The sequence below is a fragment of the Ornithodoros turicata genome, chromosome 9, assembly GCF_037126465.1.
Source record: "Ornithodoros turicata isolate Travis chromosome 9, ASM3712646v1, whole genome shotgun sequence".
NCBI classification, from domain to species: domain Eukaryota; kingdom Metazoa; phylum Arthropoda; class Arachnida; order Ixodida; family Argasidae; genus Ornithodoros; species Ornithodoros turicata.
The window spans coordinates 7,982,252-8,009,343 of NC_088209.1; the positions used below are offsets into that span (position 1 = coordinate 7,982,252).

The 27,092-nt window shown below is 45.4% G+C and overlaps 1 protein-coding gene across 1 annotated transcript in view; it reads left to right on the plus strand.

Annotated features, from left to right (window-relative positions):
* Positions 1–540: 540 nt before the first annotated feature.
* LOC135368082 (ribonuclease 3-like) overlaps positions 541–27,092 on the plus strand; it is a 71,511-nt gene continuing 44,959 nt past the window's right edge. Inside the window, exons 1-10 of the mRNA XM_064601158.1 lie at positions 541–698; positions 3,090–3,445; positions 5,591–5,645; positions 9,693–9,794; positions 11,019–11,153; positions 14,709–14,906; positions 17,843–17,975; positions 18,031–18,187; positions 22,027–22,163; positions 23,790–23,957. Of these exons, the coding sequence (XP_064457228.1) occupies positions 3,097–3,445; positions 5,591–5,645; positions 9,693–9,794; positions 11,019–11,153; positions 14,709–14,906; positions 17,843–17,975; positions 18,031–18,187; positions 22,027–22,163; positions 23,790–23,957 (1,434 nt within the window). The 5' untranslated portion in view covers positions 541–698; positions 3,090–3,096. The remainder of the gene's footprint in view (positions 699–3,089; positions 3,446–5,590; positions 5,646–9,692; positions 9,795–11,018; positions 11,154–14,708; positions 14,907–17,842; positions 17,976–18,030; positions 18,188–22,026; positions 22,164–23,789; positions 23,958–27,092) is intronic.

Sequence of the window (27,092 nt, forward strand, 5' to 3'; positions counted from 1 at the left end):
GTTTCGCAGAAAATGTAATTTTCGAAAAGCGCGGCATTAGTGATCACGCCGCCGCCGCCGATAGTAGCGTCACAGCAATTCACGCCGCCACCGACGACCAAAAATGGGCCCAACGCCACCCAACGCTGCCGCCGAAAGAAACAGCATCAGTGTGTGTACGTACCTCTTCTCCCGAACGACCAATGATCCGCCATGCGTGCCCTCAGTCAAAAGAGAATAGGCGAACCTAAACCCTAAGCGAACTTTTTTGCCGTAGTTTTCTGACAAGAAAGAGTATATATATGCTTTAGTCAGTGACGTTCGCCCGAAGCGGAGGAATATGCCTCAGCGTGGGCAACACAGAATGGACAGACACACGGCAGCTGAGCGACACGCTTTCGTCGTTCTTATGAAGCTCACACAAGATAGTTTTTGCCAATTTGAGGTTTATCGACATTTTCAACCAGGGTTTAGACATTGCGGCTCCAAAGAAAATGGCAACACTGCCCGAGGCTACATTTGGCTTGTTTCTTGCTTGGCCGTATCTACCATGCCGGCTATTTAGCCACCAACAAAGGTAATGTCGGCACGGACCGGCGGGCACTGCCGAGCTTGGAAAAAAGTGTGGCGAATAATGTGAATAATCAGTACACAGATTAACTACAAAAGCACTGGGGTAGCCGTGTCCAGTTTGTTGCACAACTCACAGGGTAAATAAGGTAAGAGGCTAGGCTGTTTGGTAATTCATTGGTAAGTCACCCGAGTGTATGAAGTTGCCCCCTTTAATTTTCTGGACGGCTTGTGCTTGAGCACCTACCGTTCCCAGTCAATAAGATAGACACGCGACTTCCAGTGGGCAAAACTTCGCTCATTAATACAATGCACGAAAACCATATGGAAGAGCACCAGCAGCATTAGAGTGCGTAGCGTTGAAGGCTGCCATGCAGTTTCGGTTTCTTAGTAACAGCGGTATGTGGGGATTGTCACATTTTTATAGAGCCTGCTGTGGCTCTACACTAGTGGGTTATACTGATATACATACGTATACCGCACGTGCGGCAAAGGAGACTAAATTTTAGCTTTTTTTTTTTCTTTTTCGAAAACTTCGTGTACGCACCGTGAAAGGCTATAAGAGGTCACTAGAACTGCAAGACGGAGTGTTTGGCATATCGATGTCTAAGGGAATGTCTTTTGGACTTGTGTTGATTCCCTCAAATATTCCCTCAAATCGGTCAGTCTTGAATGCTACGCAAGTCTTCTTGATCTATACAGGACGGATGAATCGCTGGAGACTCGGGTGGCGTTCACGTGGGGCAACTTTTTTCAGCATCTTGAGTTGCTCGGAACTGCTCCCCGAGCAATGCACCGGCCAATCAATGAGGGGAACATTGCCAAGTGATACCTGATGGCGTGATGTGATTTCGTTTGTGGGTTCGTAGGGTCAAATCCTCCCGGTGCAGCTGAGAAATAACATCCTTTTTGAACAAACGCCTCACAAACATATCTAATGCCATTTTTTGAGAATAATGATGGCCTTTTGGCATTAAAAATGGACCAAGATTTAATAAACAGAAGCTAAAAGAAAAGACACCACCAGCTGGGTTCGAACTCACGTTCTCCAGTAGCCGTAAGGTTACTTGTGGGTGGAGCTGCCAACTTCCTGCGTGCGAACTTATTTTCGAAACTGCTCATAAGACGTTGGTTCGAGATGCTGGAAAAAGTTGCCCTGTGCAAACGCTGGGCAACGCTAACAAAAGAATGAACACAACAGGGACTGTTTAGAATACGTTTAGAAAACGCACGTCAAAGGTCACATCTGGAAACCCATCTATTAAACTGACACCACAATGTTACCATGTTAATTTTTTCGTATGGAAAATTCTTTGATATTAGATAAACAAATTTTCAATATCAGAAACGCTTCCACAGCTGTAGATGCTCCAGAGGCTCTCTAGTAGAGGAGAAAGAAGCCATCCAGACACACAATCAGCCGTGTAGCTTCTTTTCTCAAGTTTTGCCCCGATGGTTTCTAAGGGAATGATGTCCTTTTGTTTTTCTAGAGCAGAGCAGACGGTGGATGTTGGAGATGTCCCGTCAACTCCTACCATCCGCCGTCATCTCTCGTCATGTGTTCCATGACACAACGGTCATGCTACACCTCTATATTTTGTGTGGGATTTCTTATACCCTTGTCTATGAGGGGTAAAACGACACTACGGTTCTGGAACCAAACCGTAACGGATTCGACGGGCCCTTTCAGTAAAGAAACATGTACATGCACTAGCACAAAGAATATTGTCGTCAAGAAAAGCAAGAAAATGTGTTCAGGAAGCCTTGAAGACTAAGTGCTAGATATCTAATATTTACTTGTAGCAGATCCAGTGAGGACATGCAGACACTCCAATCTTCCCCATAGTCTGATACAAGATATGCATCATAAATAGAGCCATAGCGAGGAAAGTTTGTGGCCAGGGCAGGGTAAATCTGAAGCCCCCTCACCCACTGCCCTCAGAAGCCATGTAAACAAAGATATGAAAACGCTTGTTTCCTCTGACGAGATCATGAATTTAAATTTTCTTTGTTCCTGCTTTATCCTGTCCAACCAACTTGCAAGGGCCTGCTGTGTGGCGCCCTCTACGTCCCAAGCTTTCCCCGAGTTTTCCCCGAGCTATCCTGGCAACAACAGTATGTGCCATGTGTCTTCAAATAATTATAATTAGGGCTGTAAATATTCGGCATTCCCATGAAAAAGAGGAAAGGTAACTAGACCTAGGAAAAGGCCTAATTTCACATACGTATCCTGAACTCACCTATCTGCCTGCTCGTCTGGCTCACCACTTGGTGTATTCAGGAAAATGTCAACTTCACGTTTTTCTTGATTTCATACGACTGAGACACGTAACATCCTTAACATATACTACCTGTAAAACCTTTCTACTACAGCACCGCACACTTCTCAAAACTATTTCATTATTATTCGTATGACTTCCACTGGTGTGTATCCGTAGCAGTAGCACTAAACAGAATTTCAGTGACACTTCAGAATCTCCTGATTTGTGTGAGACCCTCTTTTAATGACATTTTTTTTTCTTTTTTTTTTCTCTGCTCAGTTACAGGATGAACCAAGCTAATCCAAACATTTCGCCCATGCCTAATCCGGGTGTCATAATGGCACCCAACAGCCTTCCACCTTACTGTCCACCCCTGGGGCACCCCCAGGGGGCACCGCAAGCCTTCTGTGCCCGGCACCCCGTGTACCCTCAAGGCGGGCAGTGGCCACGGCTACCTCCTAGGCCACCGCCGTCTTTCCCCCTACCTGCCGGAACGGGCTTGGGAGCTGCGATACCCTTTAATACCGTGGGAGGGTGTCGTCCTACCATTCTTGCAACGCAGAGTCCCATCTCCATGGCAACCACACAGTGGAGGGCATCCTGCGTTCCCGTCGTACCACTGCCATCCTTACCGGGTAATTGTACCATTTCTTCCGTTCCCATTCTTTGCTTTCCGATGTCTGGAGTATTTATGTCAGAGACACAAAGAAGGGCAGAAAGCAGACTACAGGCAAGGGTGTGTAAAATGACACATTTTTCTGGTGATGTTTAAAGTAGCACAGAAGTCATTTTTAACACCTAGTTCTGTTCCTATAAAACTGTTAAGTAGGCCAGTAAGATGCATCATGCGAAGTAATTTACACCACGGAGTCATAATTATCGCGGAAATTGAATTTAAAATACGCCGCAAAAAGCGACCGTGCGCAACGGTGGTGAAGAGCGGTACCAGCCTGTGATCTGCCTGGAACCTCGCGCTGACGCTATAAGGAGAACGCTCGCTGATTGGCCTAGAGAAATGTTGTCAGCTACTCCGCTGTCGTCTGCTACTCGGCTGTTCGGGCTTCTGATAAAGCCTTTCTCCTTGCTCGGTAATGCTTCGGCCGCTCCTTCTATCCCCAATTCTCCGGGAAAACTGGCAAAACAGGTTTACGGCGGCAAAGGGACAAAGCGCTGACCCCCACTGACCGGCAAACCAGAACGAGTCTCCTTATGCCGTCATCGGTGACGTGGCATCATACCTCCTCATCCTCGTTATAGCTGGAGTGGCGAGTTAAGGGTGAAGGCGCGGAGCTATGTTTATGTGAGTTTTTTTCTGGGAAACAAATTGCACACATCAAAACCTTTCGCGCTACTCGGTATAATGGCACACACACTCTCGTCAGATGTCTTAATCTGAATTTTTTTTGGATGGCCCTCTGTACTCCTTTAAGACACAGACCTTTTCTTTTTTTTTGTTAAGACACAGACAGTTTTTTCCTGATGAAGAGCGTCCGCTCGAAACGTCAAGTATAGTTTTCCCCCCCTTTCGAGTACTACACCAGTCCCAGTTTTTACTCCTGTGTTTTGTGTACCTGGCAGTCCTTTTTCTCGTTCTAAGACACAGACTGATTGCAGGTTTGTTTCTCTTCCGCTTCACAAAAAAAAAGAAGCTTTAAAGTAGTACAGAAGTCATTTTTAACACCCTGTTTTCTTCTGGTAAAACTGTTAAGTAGGCCCGTAAGATGCACCATGCGAAGTACTTCACACCACATAGTCATAATTATCGCAGAAATGGAATTTAAAGTACGCCGCAAAAAGCGACCGTGCGCAACGGCGGTGGAGAGCAGTACCAGTCTGTGATCTGCCTGGGACCCTGACGCTGACGCTAGAGGGGCCAGGCCTGCTGATTGGTCGGAGGAATGTCGTCTGCTACTCGGCTGTTCAGGGTTTCTGAAAAAGAATGTTTCTGGCTCGGTCATGATTCGGCCGCTCCTTCTATCCCCAATTCTCTGGGGGAACTGGCAAAGGGACAAGGGGGCTGACCTCCACTGACCGGCAAACGAGAATTAGAGTCACTAAATAGGGGACAGAGTACCGCATTCCTTTTCCGCGTGGTAGCCGCCGTTCGGTGTCCGCGATAGGGCCGATCATGTCACGTGTTTTATCCTTCCAAGTACGCGTCGTCATGATGAGTCCCCTCCATCCAAAACCAGTTTCCTTGGTTGCGAGTTGACTCGCCTGCGCGCTGTTCACCAGTGGTGAAGGGGGCGGTTGCCGTCCCGTTGCTAGGCGACGCAGCCGTGCCGGACCCAAGATGGCGGTCTCGCTCACCGGCGTGGCTTAGTGTCGCTACTCTGCTCCCTATTTAGTGACTCGAACCAAAATGAGTTCCCCCTGTAACGTCATCGGTGACGTGGCATCATACCAGTTTTTTGTTGTTGTTTTTTCTGGGAAACAAATTGCGCACATGAAAAACTATTGCGCTGTTTGGTAAAATGACACACACACTTTCATTAGATGCCTTAATCCGAAATTTTTTCGACGGCCTTTTGTACTCCTTTAAATACTTTCAGAGCTATCTAACTATAACTTAACCTATGGGAACAACTGTAGCCCTTGGAACTGTGACGTCGGTGCTTCATGCGTGCATATGTTTGATACCTCCCCAGTCACAACATGGAGAAAAACTTTTTTTTTCCACTGAATATTCTGGCTTGCAACAAGATGTGTGCTACCCAATTAAGTAACTGCAATGTTTAAAGTAATAACAAAAACTGATTCTTGTTGACATCTCTTTTCAGGCCAGTGCACGTATGGTACAGCACCTCTGCAACAACTTGTCTCTCAGAGTCCCGGGTGAGTTTTTTTTTTCAAGTACTGTGTAAATCTACACATTTGCTTTTAGTCACGAGAAAAATGTCAGCAATGAAGCACTCGCAACACTTGTACATCTACAATGGTCAAAAAGCTGCACAGTGATATGTATCATCATTAGAGCTTTTTTTTTAAATCCAAATACACGTTCTTTTCTCTGTATTGTTTAGTCTCCGAATTATGAAAAAACACTGGTCAAACTTCTGGTCTTGCTGTGAGACAGATCAGAAAGATTATATGGTGCATATAGATGCATGTTGTGCACATTGTCGCATATTTTGCACGAAAGTGCAAGAAAAGTGCATGTTTTGCCATATTTTTTAAGTGTGAGAGCTAACTTCTGTTTCTTTGTTGTTGTTGTTGTTTTGTGTCATGGATGGTTTTGCTGTTTTCGGGATGGCGTTGGGTGGTCTTGTTCGAAAATTCTCATCGCAATAGAGTAGTTTAGGTTTCAGGGGTGTATACCGGTTGTGGTGGGGCAAATTACTGTTACAAAGCTGGGCGAGCATTTGTATTTTAAAGGACTGTGGAAAGGGCGTTCAAGATGTTGGGAAACAGCTGGTATTTCGTGAAATGGTCCATAAAAAGCCTGCAGGAAAAATATTTTGGCTCAAAAAGGTCCCACTACAACATATTTTAGTAATTGGAGAAAAACGCTGCCGCAGCGGAAGGTTTCTGGACTCCATCTCCAGGCCACTCCTCCAGTCCTGCGACGTCACACCGGCTATGCGCCTCATTCGCTGCAAAAAATTTGTCCGCTCTTGGCAGGGCGACGTGCTATTCTTGTTCGCTGCTATTCATTCTAGAATATCAAACAAGAAAATTAACATTTTGAAAATGGTATCTGTGTGCCGATGCCACGTTTTTGGTGGTTCTTTCATCATCATTGCTTGCGTCCAGAGTTTGAGGTAACTCGCTAGTGTAACTAAGTTCCTCTTTTTTGGTAACTTGCGGTACTTTTGCACCGTGGTAACTTTCAGAGGAAATTGTTTCTCGTCGAAAATAAAGTTGTTGTTCAGGTAACTTTGCCAAAGTAACTTAAGATAAGATTGAAGTTACTTTCAGTTAGCTTTTCACTCACGTCCACATATTTTCTTGCTTTCTCTCCGGTTCTTTTGTGGCATTTTATGCCACAAAACGTGATGTCCAATCAATGACAGTATTCTATTCAGGAAGTAAGAACCGCTGTCGTTGAAATGAAGCTGAACCATAGTGCGCTCACAGGAAGTAAAATGCAAAGTGTTCAAATTGTTGGACATAAATGAAAACGGTCTAAGCGTGTTGTACTCCTCCGCTAACAACTCAAGGTCTGACTCAGTTGCTGCACCCGCGTAGTGCTATTTTGTGTCCAAACTAACCTGGAAGTAGCTCGTTCTTTTTTTTTAAGTAACTGCATAACTGCGAGGTACATTTCAAGCTGAAGAACTTTCTATGAACTTAGTTAAATTTTTCGTGCGGTAACTTAACGCGTAACGAGTTATTTTTGATGGGTAACTTCTCGATCTATGCGTGCATCTACGCGTAGAGAGTTCTGTTTGAGAGGGGTACAGTTCTGTTTCCCTTGATTTTGAAACTGCAGTGTCATTTAATTCCTTGCGGACCACTGATCATGGTATCGAAAATCCCTCGTGAGAGATTTGCGTAGTTGACAGATGGGATGCATGATAACGTTGGACAATGGACGTTGAGAGTATCCTGGAACTCCCTCGCTAGACAAACGAGAAAGGTGACGTGCAGAAAAGGAATGCCGCAGGTGTACCCGAGTGCCACGCTCGCGCTTTTTTTCGCTTAGAGAGTGGCATCGTGCAGCATAGGAAGTAGCACGGATTTTTAAAATGTGTTTATTTAATATCTTAGCATTTGTTTTGCAGATTGTCGGCCGATGCCGAACATAACTGTATGTGTTTCGTAAAATAGGTTCCCAGATGCAACCGTCCCTTGAAGCAGTCAGGTGTATAAAGCTATTTATCTATGTGTCTGATCCACGACCTACTGGATTATAACGACCATGTCATAGGCACCCCTTCCTAGCGCTGCATTCGGAAGCAAGTGGTGGCGCTACTCATCAGCCCTGTTATGGCTTCCTCAACTTCTACAATACTTTGTACTTCAGCTTACCTTAATATTTCTGTACAAGCGGTGGATGTCCCACGGATGATGTTTCATTCTATCATCGTCATTCTACAGTGAAACCTCGGTAATGTGTACCTGGTGGAGACGCGAAAAAACTACGTACTAAGCAGTAGTACGGCTTAACCAAAAACTCCAAATACAAATCCACGTACCTGTCTAACGGAAGAAAAATGGAACATGTCGGACAAAATGAGGATAGATATCGCCATTTATTCACTGTGCAACAAGATGGTCCGTTATTTTCGCTTCGTACCGAGGCGCCCTTGCAGCAATGATCGTGGCTCAAAATCCACCAACGTTACGGGCGAGCTGTTCAAGTCATCCTCGTTTTCTGGCAAACTGATCGATGGTATGGATGACGTCCGGTTTTTCCTTGGTGTTCTGGACACGGGGACATGGGACTGTCCCACAAGCCAACACCGGTGACAAAGAAGTGAGAAACCAAAGAAACGAAACTATAGGAGGGGGAGGAGGTTCGGAGCCTTCTTGCCCTCTCTATTCTGCAGGAGAATGACCTGCAATCCTCGCAGGAGTGACGTACAGTGAAACCCGCGTATAACAATATTGACGGTAATCGCGAATTCCATCGTTATACGGGGTACATCGTTAAACGAGGGCTGACCTAAATAGCGTGTCCCCGAAAAGTCACGCGCCACCCTGCGTGTAGCAAAATAAAAAGAAACAGATGCATAAAAAAAAAACGCGAAGCTGCGTGACATCGCACTGGCTTGGGAAAACAGCGATCATTACTCGTGGAGGGAACCAGAGAACATTGCAGGACAACTTCTGACTTCAACACTACACGTCACGATTCCGCAAGTCGGCTTCAACTAACGCCTGCGTGCTTTAGGAGAAGCTCACTTTAGAACACTGTCGCGCGACTCGCGGGTGGAAAGCGCGTGCTAGGCCTTTTGAATCATCTCGCGAATTTGAGCAGCATTGGCCAAATACGGAGACACAAAAGCGTTACCACCTGCCCTTTCATTGACAGTATTGGAAAATGAACAGCCGCTGTCTATTTTCTTGCCTCAATTCTTATTTTGGTTTAGTTCTTTTTGGTGTGAATTTTGGATGATACGAATTTTTTTCCGCTACCCCGTGAGATTCGTAGCATCGAGATTCTACTGTATCTTATCGCGGCGAGGTTACGCGCACTGGACAGCGTCCGACATCGTTATACGGGTACTCCGAACCGCGGTCTCCATCGCTATACGCGGGTTGGTCCCCCGTAGAAACAATGTATATTTTGACGGTAAAATCATGAACCATCGTTTTACGAGGGATATCGTTATATGGGATATCGCTATCCGCGGGTTTTACTGTATTGGCGTCGCCCCGTCTCTTGAGGAACCACGTGCTTCCAAATCTTTGTTTCTGGCAGCGGAGGAGCCAGTTTTTTTGTTCTGCACGGTCTCTGTTTCAGGACGAAAAGTACACATTAACCGATATTGAGGCTGCAAGCAGCTACGGCTTAAGCGGGTAGCAAATACATTGGTTTCAGTGGGGGTCGCGACGGGGATTCAGCACAACTACTGCTTTGTTGGAATTACGGCTTAGGCGGAATTACGGCTTAAGCGGGTACGTATTAATGAGGTTTCACTGTACGTGTTTTCGTAGGAGCGGGTGCTGTCGTCTGCACCGGTTCTCGTATGTCCGCTTCTGCGCGTTCAAAATTCAAATTTCTATTGTCCAATCGTGATGTAGACCTCACGGGCCGGTGAGTAGCTCCCCTAGCGGATCGTGCGAATGGGCTCCTCATAGGGGTTGCCGATTATGACATGGTCGTTGTAATCTTGTAGGTCGGGGTCTCATCTATCATCGTCGTCATCGATTTCTTTGTTTTTTTTATAGAACTATCGAAGCTCTCTTTTAAATATGTACCATTTTATTGAATAGGCAAAGAACTCACATTTTTCCCAAATGGCAACTGGAAGAGCCCCGTCAAACCACATTCCCCGTTCGGGATGTGGACGCTGGAGCCTTGTATCCCGACAGAAGGTGAGTTCCTGCCCTTATGACACACAGCATGATAGGTAGTTTTCTTGTAGTATGCATCAGGAACACGTAAGGGTCGTAAACACGCAAACACTTGCCGCAAAGTATTCTGGATATGGGCCTCCATCCATAATTTACAAATTACGACGACTGCATATTTCCGAAGTCTTGAAGCAGGATGGCTTGTCTACTTTTGGTGTTGAATACGAAGGGGTATTTGAAAGTTCACTTTTAACTAGGGGTGTGCGAATATTCGAATTCTCGAATTCGAATCGAATGTCAAACGCTCGGCCTATTCGATTCGCGAATTGAATATCCAATATTCGATTTTTCGAATATTCGACTATTCCACGAATATTCCACGACACAACCCGAAAGTGGGCTTCACCTGATGCTTCCGTGCATGAGGTGAAGCCTGCTTTACGTAATTGCCCTCGCTGCAGGACCAACACAGGCCGGATGGTGTTTAGTTTAAGATAACGTTATCCAAAGTTAGTTTTGTTGGCATCGTCTGTGTGAGGGGTGGCGCCCCTCCCACATGCAGTTTAGCGGTGCCGATGAGGGACTTTGATTTGATGTCTGTGAGGTTGCCTTTAAAAAGTTAGGACTCTCTAATAATGACTACAGCCCACGAACAAGAAGGGTGTCTTAAAGATGTCCTTTATGTCTAAAATTTCAGTAGTGCAACTTCCTAGGGCGAGTGCAAAGAAACTAAAAGGTGTTCATGGCAAAGCTGAGGCAGGATGCCAATTCGTTTGTTTCACAAATGGCCTATGGTTGTCTGAAACAATTACAGCCTGATCTGTATAATATGCTACTGCCTGGCATAAAATTTTGAAATGAAGGTAACCACTCCAGTACTCCAGTAAGTGTAGGCTCACCTGGAAAGCAGGAAGCACTCTCGTGTAAAATTAAAGAGTAGGGGCTTTAAACGGAAGAATTGCATGTCTCCACTGTGACAGTTAATGCCAGAAAAATTACACTAAAGCCATGGGCTACAAAATGGAAACTTTTAGTGCGAAAGTCACATATTGTAAATTTTGCACGAATATTCGATACTCGATTCGGTATTCAGAATTTTTCCCCCATTCGATTCGATTCGACTTAAAATATTCGGATTCGCACACCCCTACTTTTAAGCTAAAGGCTGCTGATTGCAGAAGTAACTGTGGAGTGAATATCTTAATCTGTGAATGCCAACCCCCAATTTTCCGAATCACTCACCAGGTCAGAAAGAACAAGTCGCAGCAGGGAACCTCACAGAAGATGGTCCCCCACTAGGAGACGCCACAGTTCGCAGGATCGCCACGGTCGAAGCAGATCAAGATCTCCGAGACAGCATTCCAGGAGAGAATCCCATAGGTAGGTGAAATTTTTAATGTGGATCGGTTTTTCCACAGCTGTTGCAGATAAGCCAAACCCTCAAGAAAATGAAAACGAGTGAAAATAGGTGACAGTGATGCATTTCTTGACATCAATGACAGTGAAGGCACGTTATTGTATTGCGAAGCTCGTTCTGCTCACTACAATAAAGTTTTGCCTACTTGAAACTCTGCGACATCCTCGATGATGTCACACATGGAGGTGCTTGTAGTTCTGTTTTATTATCTGTCGTAGTAATTTTTTCATTTAACTATAGGTTTCATTGCAGTCACCGTGTGCTTTCTTCGAATTCGGTGGGAATCGCACAAAACTCCAAATAATCGAACAGACCTAAAACTAGGGTTGCGCGAATATTCGAGTTCTCGAATTCAAATTGAATATCAATCACTCAGAGTATTCAATTTGTGAATCGAATGTCTAATACTCGGTTTTTCGGACGAATATGAGCGACACCGCCCCGAAAGCAGGCTTCACCTGATGCTTACCTGCACAAGATGAAGCCTGCTTTACAAAATTGCTAGTGCTGTAGGACCAACACAACACAGGTGGACCGTTGTTGCTTAGCATGAGATAACGTTATCCCAAGCTAATTGTATATACTTTGCCAGAGGCAGGAGCTGCGTCCCTCCCACTTGTACTTTGCCCTGTGCCAGAGGGGAATTTTGATTTGATGTCTGCATCTGTGAGGTTGCCTCGAATAAGTTGAAGGGGCACCAAAATGCAAAACAGCTTGCTCTCGAATGAAAGTCCGTGTTTCAGTTAGTATGACGCAAGTAAAATTAGTAGGGGTGTTCGAATCCGAATATTTTAAGTCGAATCGAATATCGAATCGAATGGGGGAAAAAATTCCGAGTACCGAATCGAATACCGAATATTCGTGCAAAATTTACGATATGTGACTTTCGCACTAAAAGTTTCCATTTTGTGGCCCACTATCACAAGAGAGACATGCAATTCTTCTGTTTAAAGCCCCTACTCTTTTAATTTTACATGAGGGAGCTTCCTGCTTTCCAGGTGAGCCTACACTTACTGGAGTGGTTACCTTCACTTCAAAATTTGATGTCAGGCAGTAGCATGTTATACGGATGAGGCTGTAATCGTCTCAGACAACCACAGGCCATTTGTGACACAAACGAATTGGCATAACTAAACACCGTCCGGCCTGTGTTGATCGTGCAGCAAGGGCAATTTCGTAAAGCAGGCTTCACCTCATGCACGGAAGCATCAGGTGAAGCCCACTTTTGGGTTGTGTCGTTCATATTCGTGGAATTGTCGAATATTCGAAAAATCGGACATTAGATATTCGTGAATCGAATAGTTCGAGCGTTCGATATTCGATTCGAATTCGAGAACTGTAATATTCGCACACCCCTAAAAATTAGTTCACACAGCGCTACCATTTAGGAGAAAACGCAATGAAAACAGGGTCGTCTTTGGCAGCAACGAATGGTATCCCCAGGAGGGAAAGATTGCTGGCATCCAATGAGACAGCAGGAGAAGCACAGGAATGCCTACCATGGGCATGTGAATTTGGAACGGGTCTGATTGTAGTGTTCCGTATATGCGCGGCATGATGCGCACTGCTGCATTTTTCAAAGCCGTTTCACTGGATTGTAGCCCACAACAGTTCTTGCGGATGTTCCACTGATAACATTTATCTTCATGTCCTGCGGACAGCGACGCCAGTCTGCTTTGCAACGCGCACTATGTTTTTCACTGAGACTGCTCCATGGCGTGGCGCGCCCAGCATGAACTAAAAACACCGATGCACAGTCTAAAACGACATTCACTGCTCAGCACCAATGCGAGAAAGGGTCCGGCGTAATTTCGTTGGCAGCTCCATAACGGAATCGAAGTTTTGAATTATGATAACAAGTACGAAATTAACGTAGCATGTAACATATATTTGAAGTGAACTTGTTTTTGCATTTTAGTGCCCCTTTAAGACTCTTAAATAATGCCTGCAGCCCAGGAACAAATGGATGCATTGAAGAGACCCCTTACATTCAAAATTTCAGCAATGCAACAGCCCCAGGTGAGACATCTGCACTAAAAGCACAGAAGCTAAAGGATGTTCATGGTAAAGCTGAGGCAGGACATCAATTTGTTTCACAAATGACCTGTAGATGTTCAGAAACTATTACAGCCCCCTCTGTGTAACATGCCATTGTATGTCATTAAACTTTGAAGTCGAGATAACTGTTTGTAATCATCAATCAATTAATTCCCATAGAATGGTTAGATGTCTCGCTTGTGGCAGTTAATGACAGAAAAATTACGCTAAATCCAAGGGCTACAAATTTCCAATTATTAGTGCAGAAGGCATGTATCATAAAATTTGCACGAATATTCAATGTTCGATTGGGTATTCGTCATTTTTGTTCCCATTCGATTCCATATTCAATTCGACTTTAAATATTCAGATTTGCACACCCCTACTGAGAACATTTAGCTAGAAATGTGAGAAGCACTTTTTTCCGCCTGGTGTCACTCAGTTTTAAAGAAACGTGAGACATGAAAATACAGTGCCCTTCACATAATCTTGTTCCCTGGTGACGTGTTGTTAGGATGAGCAACTTTCACATTATCCATGGTTTCCACTGGTGCCTAAAACCCTCGAAGGACTTGGAACTCGAAAATGCCTTCGCGGTTGAGGAAACCCTGGAATTTTCTTTGTCTTTGTCTTTCAGGGTTTGAAAACCGTTGATTTTGCATCACCTTCCTATTATCGCGGAGCTGCAGTGCAAATTCGGCTCATGTGGAGATGGAACTAAACTTTGAAAGCCACAAAACTTTGCACTCATTTCATCAGAAATCAGCAGTTGTCCTTGTCCTCTTTGTCCAACTTGTTTCACTCAGTGTCACAGACCATACTAGCGTCATGGTACCAGAAGCGCGAGAAGTGAACATTGCCCTCTATTGTGTCCATTAAACAGCATTGTGTTCATCAGTTTTCCTCGCCATCCTGTGCTCTTTAACATCCAATAGTCACTTGGTCACATTTGCGAATGGATCACTTTTGCATAGCCACCATGTATATTTAGGGCCTGACTTTTTAGGGTTAAACCTGTATCCGCCCGATATTTACCCCCCGAACGAAATCAGTAAAATTCGGGTTTAACCCGAATCTACCCGAAAACATCCGGGTCGCGTGGCACACTCATAAGCGTGCATTAAAATAAAGTTCCATGTTAAGACAAATTTTTATTAAACAAAAAAAAAATCACCCGAATACACCCGAATTCCTGACAACAGAATATGCCGTAACGGGATTTAACCCGAATACACCCGAATTTTCAAATGAAAAATATCACCCGATATTTACCCCCCGAATTTGGCCAAAAATAAAACCCGAAAAAGTCAGGCCCTATGTATATTCAGTCATGCAAAACCCATAAGGTGTAGCTCATAAATGTATTTTGCATAATGTCTAATTCCTGGCCATAGACTGTGCTTTACATCTCTGGTAAAATGTGAGAGGCCCTCAATGAGTTTTTGAACTAAATTGAGCGGGAGCCGCGTTATTTGTTTCAGGCGAAAGCATTCCCACAGGGAAGAGCGTCGTACTCGAGATAGGTCGCTGTCACGTGAACGGTCCTCGTCACGACGACGACGACACAGACACGGCGAAAGGCACAGGAGGAATACAGAGGAAGAGGAGAGGAGGAAGAAGCCACAAGAGAGGGGAGAGAGGAGCAGGTCACGGGAAAGGAAAAGACCGCCTTACGACAGGCGAGTTCCTCACAGGCCTCACTGGGAGTGCAACGAGCACTGTACCGGTTACCTTTTCGACAGTGCGTGCCATTTGGTGTACAGTCGCCGACCGATTTTTCGGACATGCTCAATTATTCGGACTCGTTTGCGGAACGGCCGCGGGTCCCATAGAGTTGATGTATAAAAACGTACAAAATTTCGGACGCCGTGCAGCTCCATCGCTCGATATTTCGGACTCCGTTTGCCCAACCCGCGAATTTCTCTTTTGGGGTGACAGAAAATATTGGTATCATCCGAAATTCGTATCGAAAAAAATCGACCGATAAAAATATTGAAGCAAAAAAAATTGGCAGTGATGTTTGTTGACTTTCCATTCCTCTGAGTAGAAGAGGTCTGTCATAGCGCCTTTGTGTCTTCGTTTTTTGGCCAACGGCCCAGCATGTGCTGTCTGCCCGCGAGTCGCGCGACAGCGCTGTAAAGCGAGCTTCACCTAAAGCACGCATGCGTTAGGTGAAGCCGACTTGCGGATTTGATGACGATGGGGCCTCTGATAGTGTACATTGACGAAATGTCCCTTCGGGAAATAGAAGCTGATGTTATCAGGCAGAGCTGGAAGCGCGTTAGGAAAGCATCGACAAATTTTTCCAGCCTACTGGGGCTTCGTAAAGTTTATTTTGAAGCGAAATTCGTTTTTTTGGACTGCTCGATTATTCGGACTTATGCGCGATCCCCGCCGAGTCCGAAAAATCAGACGGCGACAGTATTTGTAAGAGGGACAGATTTATGGAACAGCAAAATGTTAAGAAGTTGCTGTCACTGTGTAAGCAACCACAGAGGTGCAAAAATCGACTTGTTCTCGGATGAAAGTTGGAGGTGAGATAGCTTTGCAGCCAAAATTATTTTTACTTACTTCTGCTGTTTGGCACCACTGGCAGTGCTTATTGGGGTCCCCAGGAAGCACAAATGGTGGGAACCAGGCAGGTCCTTTTATGTGGTTGGTGCCGCGGACAACATCGATGCTGACGCTGCCGAAGTGTGAAATGATGATGTCTATGTATTTGTGTCCTTCTCTGGACTAAACACATATCTATCGCAGTAACATTGAACGGTAAACACGTTTATCGCATTGACATCATCATCTAAGGTTGAGGTCAAGATTTCAGTATTTCTGGTACCTGTTGTGGAGATAAGCTCTTTCAACACGTATGTTTTGGTTGAGTCTTGCGCAGATATGCTCCACCTTCCAGCACATGCGCACTGTACTTATGTCACAGTATGAAATATTGGGTGTGGCAGCACATTGTTCTGCCATATTGCTGGAACTCGAGAGATGGAAAGTCCCCAAAATACAGGTGTGCAGTGGGATGAGTACAAATGGTCACGCACGTATTTGTATTCTTATATTCCCGTGACAGTGCTGTTTTGTCCCCCCCCCCCAAAAAAAAAAAAAAAAAAATGAGAAATCTGAATTTTTGGACCCCGAAGTATCTTTCAGATGCCCTGTACAATAATAATAGCCGAAAACAAATTCAAGAAAGCTGTTGTTGCTTGGTGCACTGAGTGCTGACCACATTCAGATCTCTGAAAGGATCAACGCGAGGGGACCATGTACCTGCCCTTTATCTTTTCCTTCTCCAGGCACCTGCTGATAAGAGCTGCATGGTTGCAACACAAAGTTACGCGAAATAATTCATTAATTCGAGCACTTGTTGAAGCACGCCTCGAAATGCCAGTTTTCAAATTCTTTTTTTTTTTTTCAGCTATTACGAAAGTACTGGGGAATGTACTATAAAACCTCAATAATTCGACCCCGCTAATTCAGAAATTGGGGTCATATTCGGGGTCACAAATCTTATCTCGTTCTTTCGCTGTACCGAAGCGGCGGCCAACAGGTATTTCGTTATAGTGGGAGTTAAAATGCATTGATCTGTATGGACATTGATCTCAGATTATTTTACTCTATCGCAAATTTCGTTATGTCGTGTTTTGTTTGTAACGAGGTTTGACTGTATCTGCGAAAAGAAATAGTAGATTCACTTCTCAAGCAACAACTTTATTTTTTAAGGTCAGGAATGGGGAGCCTCATTTCGAGGGGTGATACTCTACCCCATTGCTTGTGGTGATGTGGTGGAATGAAATAATGATCCCCTTTCACAATAATGATCCAAGTCCTATTGTGTCCAGAAATGTCAACAGGGCTTTGAGTCCAGAGCATTGGTGGGCGGGATTTGGCCAGAGACCAAGCAGCTTTGATAGACCGAAGGGGAGACAATCCAGCTGATTAAGAAACGTGGAGAGTGCGGTTTGAGAAGTCTGGTAGCATGGGCAATGAAGAAGAATATGCTCCAGATCTTCTAGAGTGCCGCAGTGACAGCATCTGGGAGGGTCAACTTGTCTGAGCTCTAAAAGCCACATCGAGTCGCGTTGGATGAATTAATGCAGCATCTTAACTAGAGGTGTTTCGTGGCATGCAGGAAGCGATCGTTGGATCTCGGGGAAATTCAACTTCTTGTGATTACGTTTGATAATAGTGCCTGGAAGTAATGGCAAAATCTCCCCCGATATGAACGGTGTTGACCCCATAATGTTCGGACAAGTTTTTAAAAAAACATTATTTATCGCATAAGGTGAAATGCTCTGTGTATGCAGTCCACCAACACCGGTAGTCACACAATGCGTGTTTCACCTAACAACCTCCAACAGTAGCCAGCTTCTAGAATGGTGGTGTCTGCCAAAAAATGCCCGATTTTTTTTTTTTTTTTTTTTCTTTCTTCATGTCATACTAGGGGCAGAGAAGTTACGAGAGTAAATGAAGCACTTTTTGGGGTTCGTCACCTTCGAGTTGTTCGATTGATCGAGTAACCAGTAAAAACCATGCCCAGTTAATGTGCTTCGTAAAGCGATGCATGTTCATAGTACAGATTTTCGTTTGCAACCTCTCACCTTCGTTGCAGCTGTGGTTCCGAGGACGGTGAAAACCCTTCAAACACAGCGGGGGAAGATGAAGATGCCGACACCATCCTGAAGGAATCCTCATGTTGGATACGGTGCAGCCCCGCTGAGCTCTATTACCAGCGCGATGAGAAGGTATGTTCCTTCTGGCAGTCATTTCTGGTCCAAACATTTTATGTTTATATCCAAGGTTCCAACGTTGGTGACAGGGACGGATAAGTTGAAGGAGCTTCATGAAAGATTCAAAGTCGAGCTGTTACAACGCAGCGCCCGGGTAAAGAGTAAACAGGAGCCATACAATCCTCCACAGCGCAAAAGCAGACTTTGCAAGCCAAAGACACATTCAGGTAGGATGTTAGGAGTTTATTTGAAAGGGGCCGTAAACAGGCCACCAAACATTCCACAAATAATGGTAACCCCTTGAAAGAATGCGGGTCATGATACCCAAATATACAGTGAAACCCGCGTATAGCGGTATTGACGGTAGTCGCGAATTCCATCGTTATACGGGGTACATCGTTAAACGAGGGCTGACCTAAATAGCGCGTCCCCGAAAAGTCGCGCGCCACCCCGCGTGTAGCAAAAGAAAAAGAAACAGATGCTTAAAAAAAACGCGAAGCTGTGTGACATCGCAGTGGCTTGGGAAAACAGCGATCAGAACTCGTGGAGGGAACCAGACAACATAGCAGGACAACTTCTGGCAACATTACGCGTCACCATTCCGCAAGTCGGCTTCACCTAACGCCTGCGTGCTCTAGGAGAAGCTCGCTTTAGAACACTGTCGGGCGACTCGCGGGTGGAAAACACGTGCTAGACCTTTTAAATCGTCTCGCGAATTTGAGCAGCATTGGCCAAATACGGAGACATAAAAGCGTTACCACCTACCTCTTTCACTGACAGTATTGGAAAATGAACAGTCGCTGTCTATTTTCTTGCCTCAATTTTTATTCTGGTTTAATTCTTTTGATGTGAATTTCGGATGATACGAATTTTTCCCGCTACTCCGTGAGATTCGTAGCATCGAGACTCTACTGTATCTTATCGCGGCGAAAATCGCCGCGTGGTTACGCGCACGGGACAGCGTCCAACATCGTTATACGAATACTCGGAACCGCGGTCTCCATCGCTATACGCGGGTCGTTTCCCCATAGAACCGATGTATATTTTGACGGTAATCATGAACCATCGTTTTACGAGGGATATCGTTATACGCGATATCGCTATCCGCGGGTTTTACTGTACATTTCGTTCGGCTCATAGCAGCTCTTTGATGCTTTGATGCTGTGATGCTCAGGGTTGCTTTCAAAGATGAGTAATCAGCGCGTCTGTCTCCACCACGCACGCGCCACATGGCTGCGTAGTCTTTGGCCATGCAATCACGGGGCCGAGCTCCGAACATGCCGTTTCAAATTACTAGCCAATAAACACGATTCCTTATCAGTAGACCCTGAAGTTTTAGGGTTAAACCCGTTTTTTGCCCGGAATTTGCACCCCGAATCGAGGTTCACCAGTTTTGGGTTAAACCCGATTTCTACCCGCAAAACTGCACCTAAGCTAGGCACCTCATAGCAATGACATACTAATTTCTCACAAAATACACGGTTGATCTCAACGTCTGATACTCTGGATGTACAACGAACGTTTGTTCGACAATAGAGCCCGATTTATCTCCAAATTCAGCCCGATGGTAATTTTTCCGCCCGAATTTGCACGAATTTTCGACATCAAGTGATTGACCTGAATTTTACCCCCAAAATTTGGAAAAAAATAAAACCCGAGAACTTCAGGGTCTAAATATCAGCTGTAATGCGGAGTGCTTCGTTTCTTTGTGGGGAACTTCATTTCGCGCTCCGTGGTTCCGAAGTTCAGCGTCATGACATCTCGGATGGCACAAACGTCAACAGTTGGGCTTCTATCATTTGACGCGATTTGAACCCGGGTTCTTCCCGGTCACGACGTGACACAGCAAGCGCACTAACCACTGTGCCACGCGAGCTTGCGACGTGATGCCGTGTGACTCAAACCAAAGTACGGCAGCGCGGTCGTCGAAACCATTAGAGGATGACGAAGGTGACCTATCGCGCACCTGCCTAAGATTCCGGAATTGTAGTGCCAGATATTCATTCGTGCTCGTGGTGTGCTGCGTACTACTGCACGGAAAACGTAGAGCGCTTGGGATACCTCAACTGAATGCATTTCTTTACCAGTTTGAGATTGTAACTGCTTAGATATTGAATACAGCTTGGGACAAAAGTTTACGGAACACCGGGGTGTCACATTTCTCCAATGGAGCGACAACCTAGCTGCAAAAACGAGTGGACATACATACTGAGAGATGGATCGAATAGCCCGCCACCCGTTTTCTATTCGATAGCTTCGTGGCAGCTAGCAGGGAAGCGCTCCGATGAAGAAATACGCAGGTGCCGTGTTCCGTAAACTTTTGTCCCAAGCTGTACAAGAAGAAGCACATTCATCTAGTCAATTTCTGCAACCGCAATAAAATCATACGTGGAACCCTCGATCGTAATTGGTGAGGAAAGTGCCACGTCCAAATGACGTAAAGTTAGAGTGCTGGGCGGAGCTAAGATGCGAAAGAGTGCATCGAATATTTCATCCGCATGCAAGCACCTTTTGGTTTTGAGCGCCAGTAATCACGAGGAGCTTTCACTGCCTAAGTTGCAATAATATAACGCGGAGAAATGCGCATCTTTTATATCCCTTTACGGCTCCTTTAATGATGATGACTAGCAAGTAGAGCATCGCACGGGCTGCATTCTTAGGGTAGGCACGAGCTCGTCCTGCCTTTGATTTACCCGCCTGGGCCCGGTCGAAGCCTGGAGAATTTCAAGCTTTCCCAGACCACAACCTGCTAGATTATAACGACCATGTCATAGGCACCCCCTTCTCAGCGCCGCATTTGGAAGACAGCGGTGGCGCTACTTGTCAGCCTGGTTTCTGCCGTACTTTGTACTTCAGCTTACCATAGTTTTTTGGTACAAGCAATGGATGTCCCACGGGATACGCTTCTTTCCAAAGTCGACTATCGTCATCATTCTACGCATTTTCGTAAGAGCTGTTGCTGTCGTCTGCTACAGTAGTCGTGCATCCGCTTCTGCGCATTCAAAATTCGAATTTCCATTGTCCAATAATGATGCAGATCCGACCATGCAGATGAGTAGTGCCCCCTAGCGGATCATGCGGAGGGGCTCCTCTTAGGGGTTGCCGATTATGACATGGTCGTTATAATCTAATATAGATCATGTCCCAGACCTGACCTGACTCCGAGAAATTTATAAGCTACCCCGCTCAGCACAGTGTGTAGCAGGCTGTAAAAGTCGGCCTGAACAGGCATGAGCCCGACCTAGCCTTAGCAGTGTACGGGCCTGGGCGTGGCCCAACCCCAAGCCCCACCCAGGACCAGAAAGAGAAATGCTTACCCAGCCCATTGGCCAGTCTGGGCTCGGGCTTTCCAGTGAGCCATAGCTTGTGCAGGGCTCTGCTAGGGTGTTTTATCGCCAGATGTACCCCATTGCTGGCAGTAATGTGATCAAATGGATGCCTCACATTCACACTCAAATGGATTCTCACTGTGTGCCTCACAACAAAATAAGAGAGGGAATAGAGTGCACAACTGCCTTGGCAAGGCTCCAAGCCTTGATATTAGTGGGCTGCCCTCTCCCTTCTCTCTCTCACTCCTTCTGTCAAGGCAAAAACGAACAAAGAGCGAGCTGGAGGACCAATGGAACGCAAGTGCGCAACAGAAGTTGGATTGAAGCGGCTGTGGGGAATGAATGTTCGAGGCAGTGCAGCTTTTTCTGAACGAAAAAGGATCAGTTGAATTTGCTATAAAGCCAGTTCCTTATCAGACAGTGCCAAAGACAGAATGTTGACAAGGCGAGGTCAACATGGCGCCACCCAGTGTGGATTTAAATATGGCTGCCGATTTATCTCTCTATTACCCTCTCTATCTCGTTGGTGTCTCATGCATTACAGCAGCCGTCCGGTCTTCTGAACTTGACGGGGACATGCAGTAAGTCTGAATAATACAGCAGTCCTCTGCACTGGGGTTTTATCGATTTTAAAAAGTTCTGAAGCCCAGTTAGTTAGCGCTTACGTATGAATACGAAGAGTAACAGATAGCATAATTTTTAATGTGACGCTTGACCATCTTGAATTGTCGTCTAAGGAGCCACCACTGGAAGTAGCGATTCTTCAAGTGAAGGCTCTGAATCTGACGAGGACAACGCCATGGAAGAGTTGGAAGTGAAAAGGAAGCATCCTTACCGTCTTCATCATGAGTTGTGGTTCAACGACCCTGGAGAGGTGTGTGCATTTTTACATTTCCACACGCGCTATGTATACAGTCAAGCCTGTTTGCAATGATATTGACAGGAACGTGAAATCTAGTCATTATATCGGAGACTTATAGTTAAAAATGAGCTTGGGCCTTATTTCAGAGGGCCCCACCCCCCACCCCCAGTATTTTCGCATTTGTCCTACGTTCTTGTTTGCACAAACCCTGAATAGCGAAGGAATGCAATCGTCTTCTTTATGTCAGACCGCGACGAAAGTAGCAATCTGACTCAGGTGCCTCATTATCCCATTTCCCACATCACCGATAGTAAGGCCGAATAGCGAGGAAACTCCTTAATCATCGTCATAAAATAAAGTTGTTGCTGTTGTAACTACAACTGACTGTTGGTTGCCTTGTAGCCCGCACACACTACCCAGAATTTCCCCTTTACCCCTCTATTTTTTTCTGATGACCTCATCGGATTTCCTGGCATCTCACCATTCTTACTGGTGAGGGAATCTGTAAAACGACGATAAAACCTGAGACACGGAACAGAAAGAGACAACACGACACGTTCTCAAACACCAACCCATTTAATGACAGCCTACACTCTTAGAAATGAACTTCACCGCATAGCACACTCCTAGCCAACCATAATCTCGAATGATATCGTTATCTGCTCTGATTTGCTGAAAACGGGAGGCGTACGCCATTTTTGTGACAATTATGAACCGCATAAGTGTCACAGAAAAGGCGTACGCCTACCGTTTTGAACAAATCAGGGCAGATAACGATATCATTTGAGATGATGGTTGGCTAAGAGCGTGCTATGCAGTGAAGTTCATTTTTAAGAGTGTACGCTCCCAATAACCTCCTGATGGGTGGAAAGGGGGAAACAGAGGGAACACTAATGCAATTGCCTCGTGACTTAATCCCTTTGTACTCAGCTAAGAGTCGCCCAAACAGGTCACGCACCTTTTTCAAAACACTGGAACACTGTCTCTTGGAAAAGCGGGAAACAGTTCTGACATTCTTTCCAGTGTTCGACCAATTCAGAATTTCCTGAAAGGCTATCTGCATTCCTTTTGTGCTCTAAAAGCCTAATGTTTAAGCATCTACCAAACTGTCCTCCGTAGCAAAAACCACATGCAAAAGTAATATAATACATTACGCCTACGGCGCACTCAACAAAGCGGGTCTTGTGTGAAATACGGCAAACTGACTTATCAGAATGAAAGGGCGTCAGAGAGCTTAAACGCGCAACATTTGAAAAAACAGCTTGAACATCGAACTTCCTTGCAGCGGCTAGGATGTTATGAGACACAGCATGATAATATGAGAATCTGTGTTGGGGTTATGCCGTTAAAGACATGTCATGTTGGAAGGACTTTTGAGATTGAAAACACATGCTGACCGAATACCTTACACTGTTTGGCATGAAAATTAAATATGCACAAATAACTTTACAAATGACTGAATGAGCGATTCGCAAAAATTAATACATCGCAAATAAAAACATGTTTACGGTAGTCAAATACTCAGTAAACAAAATACTATTGAACCTTGAATGATTTGATATTTGATTCAACCCCTAATTTTAATAAAAACTTTGACTGCTTCTGTAAATGCGTAATGAATATATATTCCTCTTGCAGATGAATGATGGACCCCTGTGTCGATGCAGTGCCAAGGCACAGCGTTCGGGCATTCGCCATGGGATCTATCCCGGCGAGGAGCCGTTAGCTCCATGCGAACTCAACTCCAACAACATAACGCGGCTCCATCATTACCGCATCACAGTCACCCCACATACCAACTTTTTGGCAAGTACACTCTCAATAAAATCAGTGGGTGTCTAGGGATAAGTGTACGCACTGTCCCATTCCATTTGGTGCCTCCTTAATATTGGCAGCGTATGTCCTCTAGGGAACCCATCCTTCCCACCAGGGGATGATCCCAAAACAGTTCTAGTTATACAGTGCAGACCGCTTATAACTAGAGGTGAGTGTGGGTAAGGAAGCTTGGGCCCGCATGGTACTCGTGCGTGTGTGTCCAGCACCCGCAAGAATTTTACCTGGGCGACCCACACCAGCAGCGCTGTCTGTATACCCGCTTTGGGACCCTCAGTGGGAAGTGTTCCTCGTCCACTTTACTGCTTTTTAGGGGTGTGCGAATATTCGAAATATTCGATATTCATACCGAATAACGGTACCGCGCTATTCGTATTCGAACCGAATGACATTTCATCGGATACTCGAATATATTCGAAATTCCGCAAGCTGGCTTCAACTCATGCCTCTGAGCGTTTGACGAAGCCTACTTTACAATTCTGCGCCTCAAATATATGCTGCAAGGTGGCTTCACCTCATGCTTCTGAGTGTTAGGTGAAGCTTAGTTTACAGTTTTGCGCGTGCGGACTTGACGATATCCTGCAAGTTGGCTTCGCCTCATGTCTCTGAGCATCAGGCGAAGCCTAGTTTACACTTCTGCTGCGGGGTTGCAGGCATGGTTTAAAAGCACGATTTGAGGGATCACTGAAAATTGCCACTTTTGAGAAATATTTTAGCAAATGTTGGCAGGGATGTTTAAGCTAGTTTAATTATTTTGAGCTTTGGCTGGACCAGCTATGACACCATAGAAAGAGGGATTTAATCACACAGCCAGCTACTTTATGTCTGGAATTACAATGTTCAGGACAATTCTAGCACAAACGTATTTGTCAATGAAATACGTGTATATAGTTTGCAGTCAGTCTCACAAACTACAACTGAGCCCCAGGTTTCAATGCAAGCTTTTGCTTACTATTCAACAATAAGCACACATTTTTGTGTGGTATTCGACATTATTCGATTCGCTACTATTCGAAGATTTTACTATTCGATTCGTATTCGATTCGAACCCAAAAATCACTATTCGCTCAGCCCTACTGCTTTTCCTATTTTAAAACTGGAAATTCTGAGTGTTGGCTACGTGTCTCGGACGGCTTCAATCATATGCCAATAAAACTGCAGTTCAACAGAGAGCGATATATAGGTGTGCATTAATAATCTAACTTGCCCGCCAGCACTTGCCTGCTACATGGATTTATACGGCCAACGACACAGGGCACTGCTGAGCTCGTGTGACAGAGAGGGATCACTTAGCTGGCCATGGAGCGAGGGTAAATGCAGGTATACCCACATTACCCGCGGTCGCATTGCGGGTACACCCACGTTTTACACGCTACCCACAGCGATCGCGAATTCCTACCCGCAAATCGTGATGATGTGCTGGTAACTGCAGGTACCCACGGGTAAACCCGCACCCGCACTCAGCTCTACTTATAACATATGTCACGGGACTGCCGAAAATCCGCACTATAACCAAATACAGTAGAATCTCGATGATGCGATCACGGATGATAGGAATTTCAGGATGATACGAATTCTTTTCCGGTCCCAGCGGGAATGCCTATTCTTACCATGTATTAGAGTTCGGATGATACGAACGCGTTATCTTGCCTTTGCGGATGATACGAACGAGCCGAGGATGCGACAGAGGTCCTTCCCCCGCGACGCGAGAGCGAGCGAGTCATGCTGCTCCTTCTTTCGAAAAAGGGAGGGAGATCCTCACCGTCCTCACCACTCTCTTACATCATGTTGCGCAATGCAAACAATGTCTTCCTTTGGTGGTGGTGGTGGAAGAGGAGATAAGATCAAAATAATTACACGGCCCAGAACGTTATCACCTTATCTCTGTTTTGACCTTTTTACCCCCCTCGCAACAATATGCCGCGAAGCTGTGTGACATCGCACTGGCAGAGAACGTGGGCCAGAAGACGTGGAGGGAACATATCAGGGCAACTTCTGGCAACATTACGCGTCACCATTCCGCAAGTCGGCTTCACCTAACGCCTGCGTGCTTTAGGAGAAGCTCGCTTTAGAACACTGTCGCGCGACTAGCGGGTGGAAAGCACGTGCTGGGTCTTTTGAGTCATCTCGCGAATTTGGGGAGTATTGGCCAAAAACGGAGACACAAAAGCGTTACGACCGACATCTTTCACCGACAGTAATGGAAAATGAACAGTCACTGTCTATTTCCTTGCCTCAATTTTTATTTTGGTTTAATTCGTTTGATTCGAATTTCGGGTGATACGATTTTTTTCCGCTACCCCGTGAGATTCGTATCATCGAGATTCTACTGTATCACACTTTTAGGCCGGTACGTGCCCGAGATTGAGCAGCCACCTTTCTGTCACATGAGTGGTTGTTCGCTCACAGATGCAGACATCGGTGCCCGTCAAAAGCGTCCGCTGAAGAAGTTGTTGAATTTGTAAAAGATTGTTCCACAAGTCTTGGGCGTTGATCGTGTCTCAGGCGGCACAGGTGACATAATGCAAACAGAAGTTGGAAGCTTTCCCAGGAGGCCAACCTCCTCGAAGGACGTCCTCACCCGCCTCGTCACCAGGAGATAACGGAAGAGTTCTCCGCGATGGGTGATTCACACTTCGGAATTCGCTGCCAAATGCGCTCTGTCCTTCACGTACTTCGAATGAGGATGTCGGTGACTGCACTATAACCGGTATCCCGTGTTGGAGTGTACCATTATAAGCAGAGCCTGAAGTTTTCGGGAAATATTTTTTTCTAAATTTGGGGTGGGTAAAAATCGGGTAAATAAACATATGCTCTAAATTCGTGCGAATTCAGGTGAACAAACTTCCAGTATTCCAAATTTGGGGAGAAATCGGACTGAGTTACTCAAACTAACTGTACTGGTTTGGTACAAGTGGTGATGTAACTGAATTTGCTACAAAAGAAGTTAGTGTGCATTCCTTCCGACGTCTCAGTAAGGGCAATTTGCCGGGTAAAAATCGGGTTTCACCCTGAAGAGGCAACCTTCAATTCAGGGTGCAAATTCGGGGAACAATTGGGTTAAACCCTAAAACTTCAGGCTCTAATTATAAGTAGGGCCTGACTTTT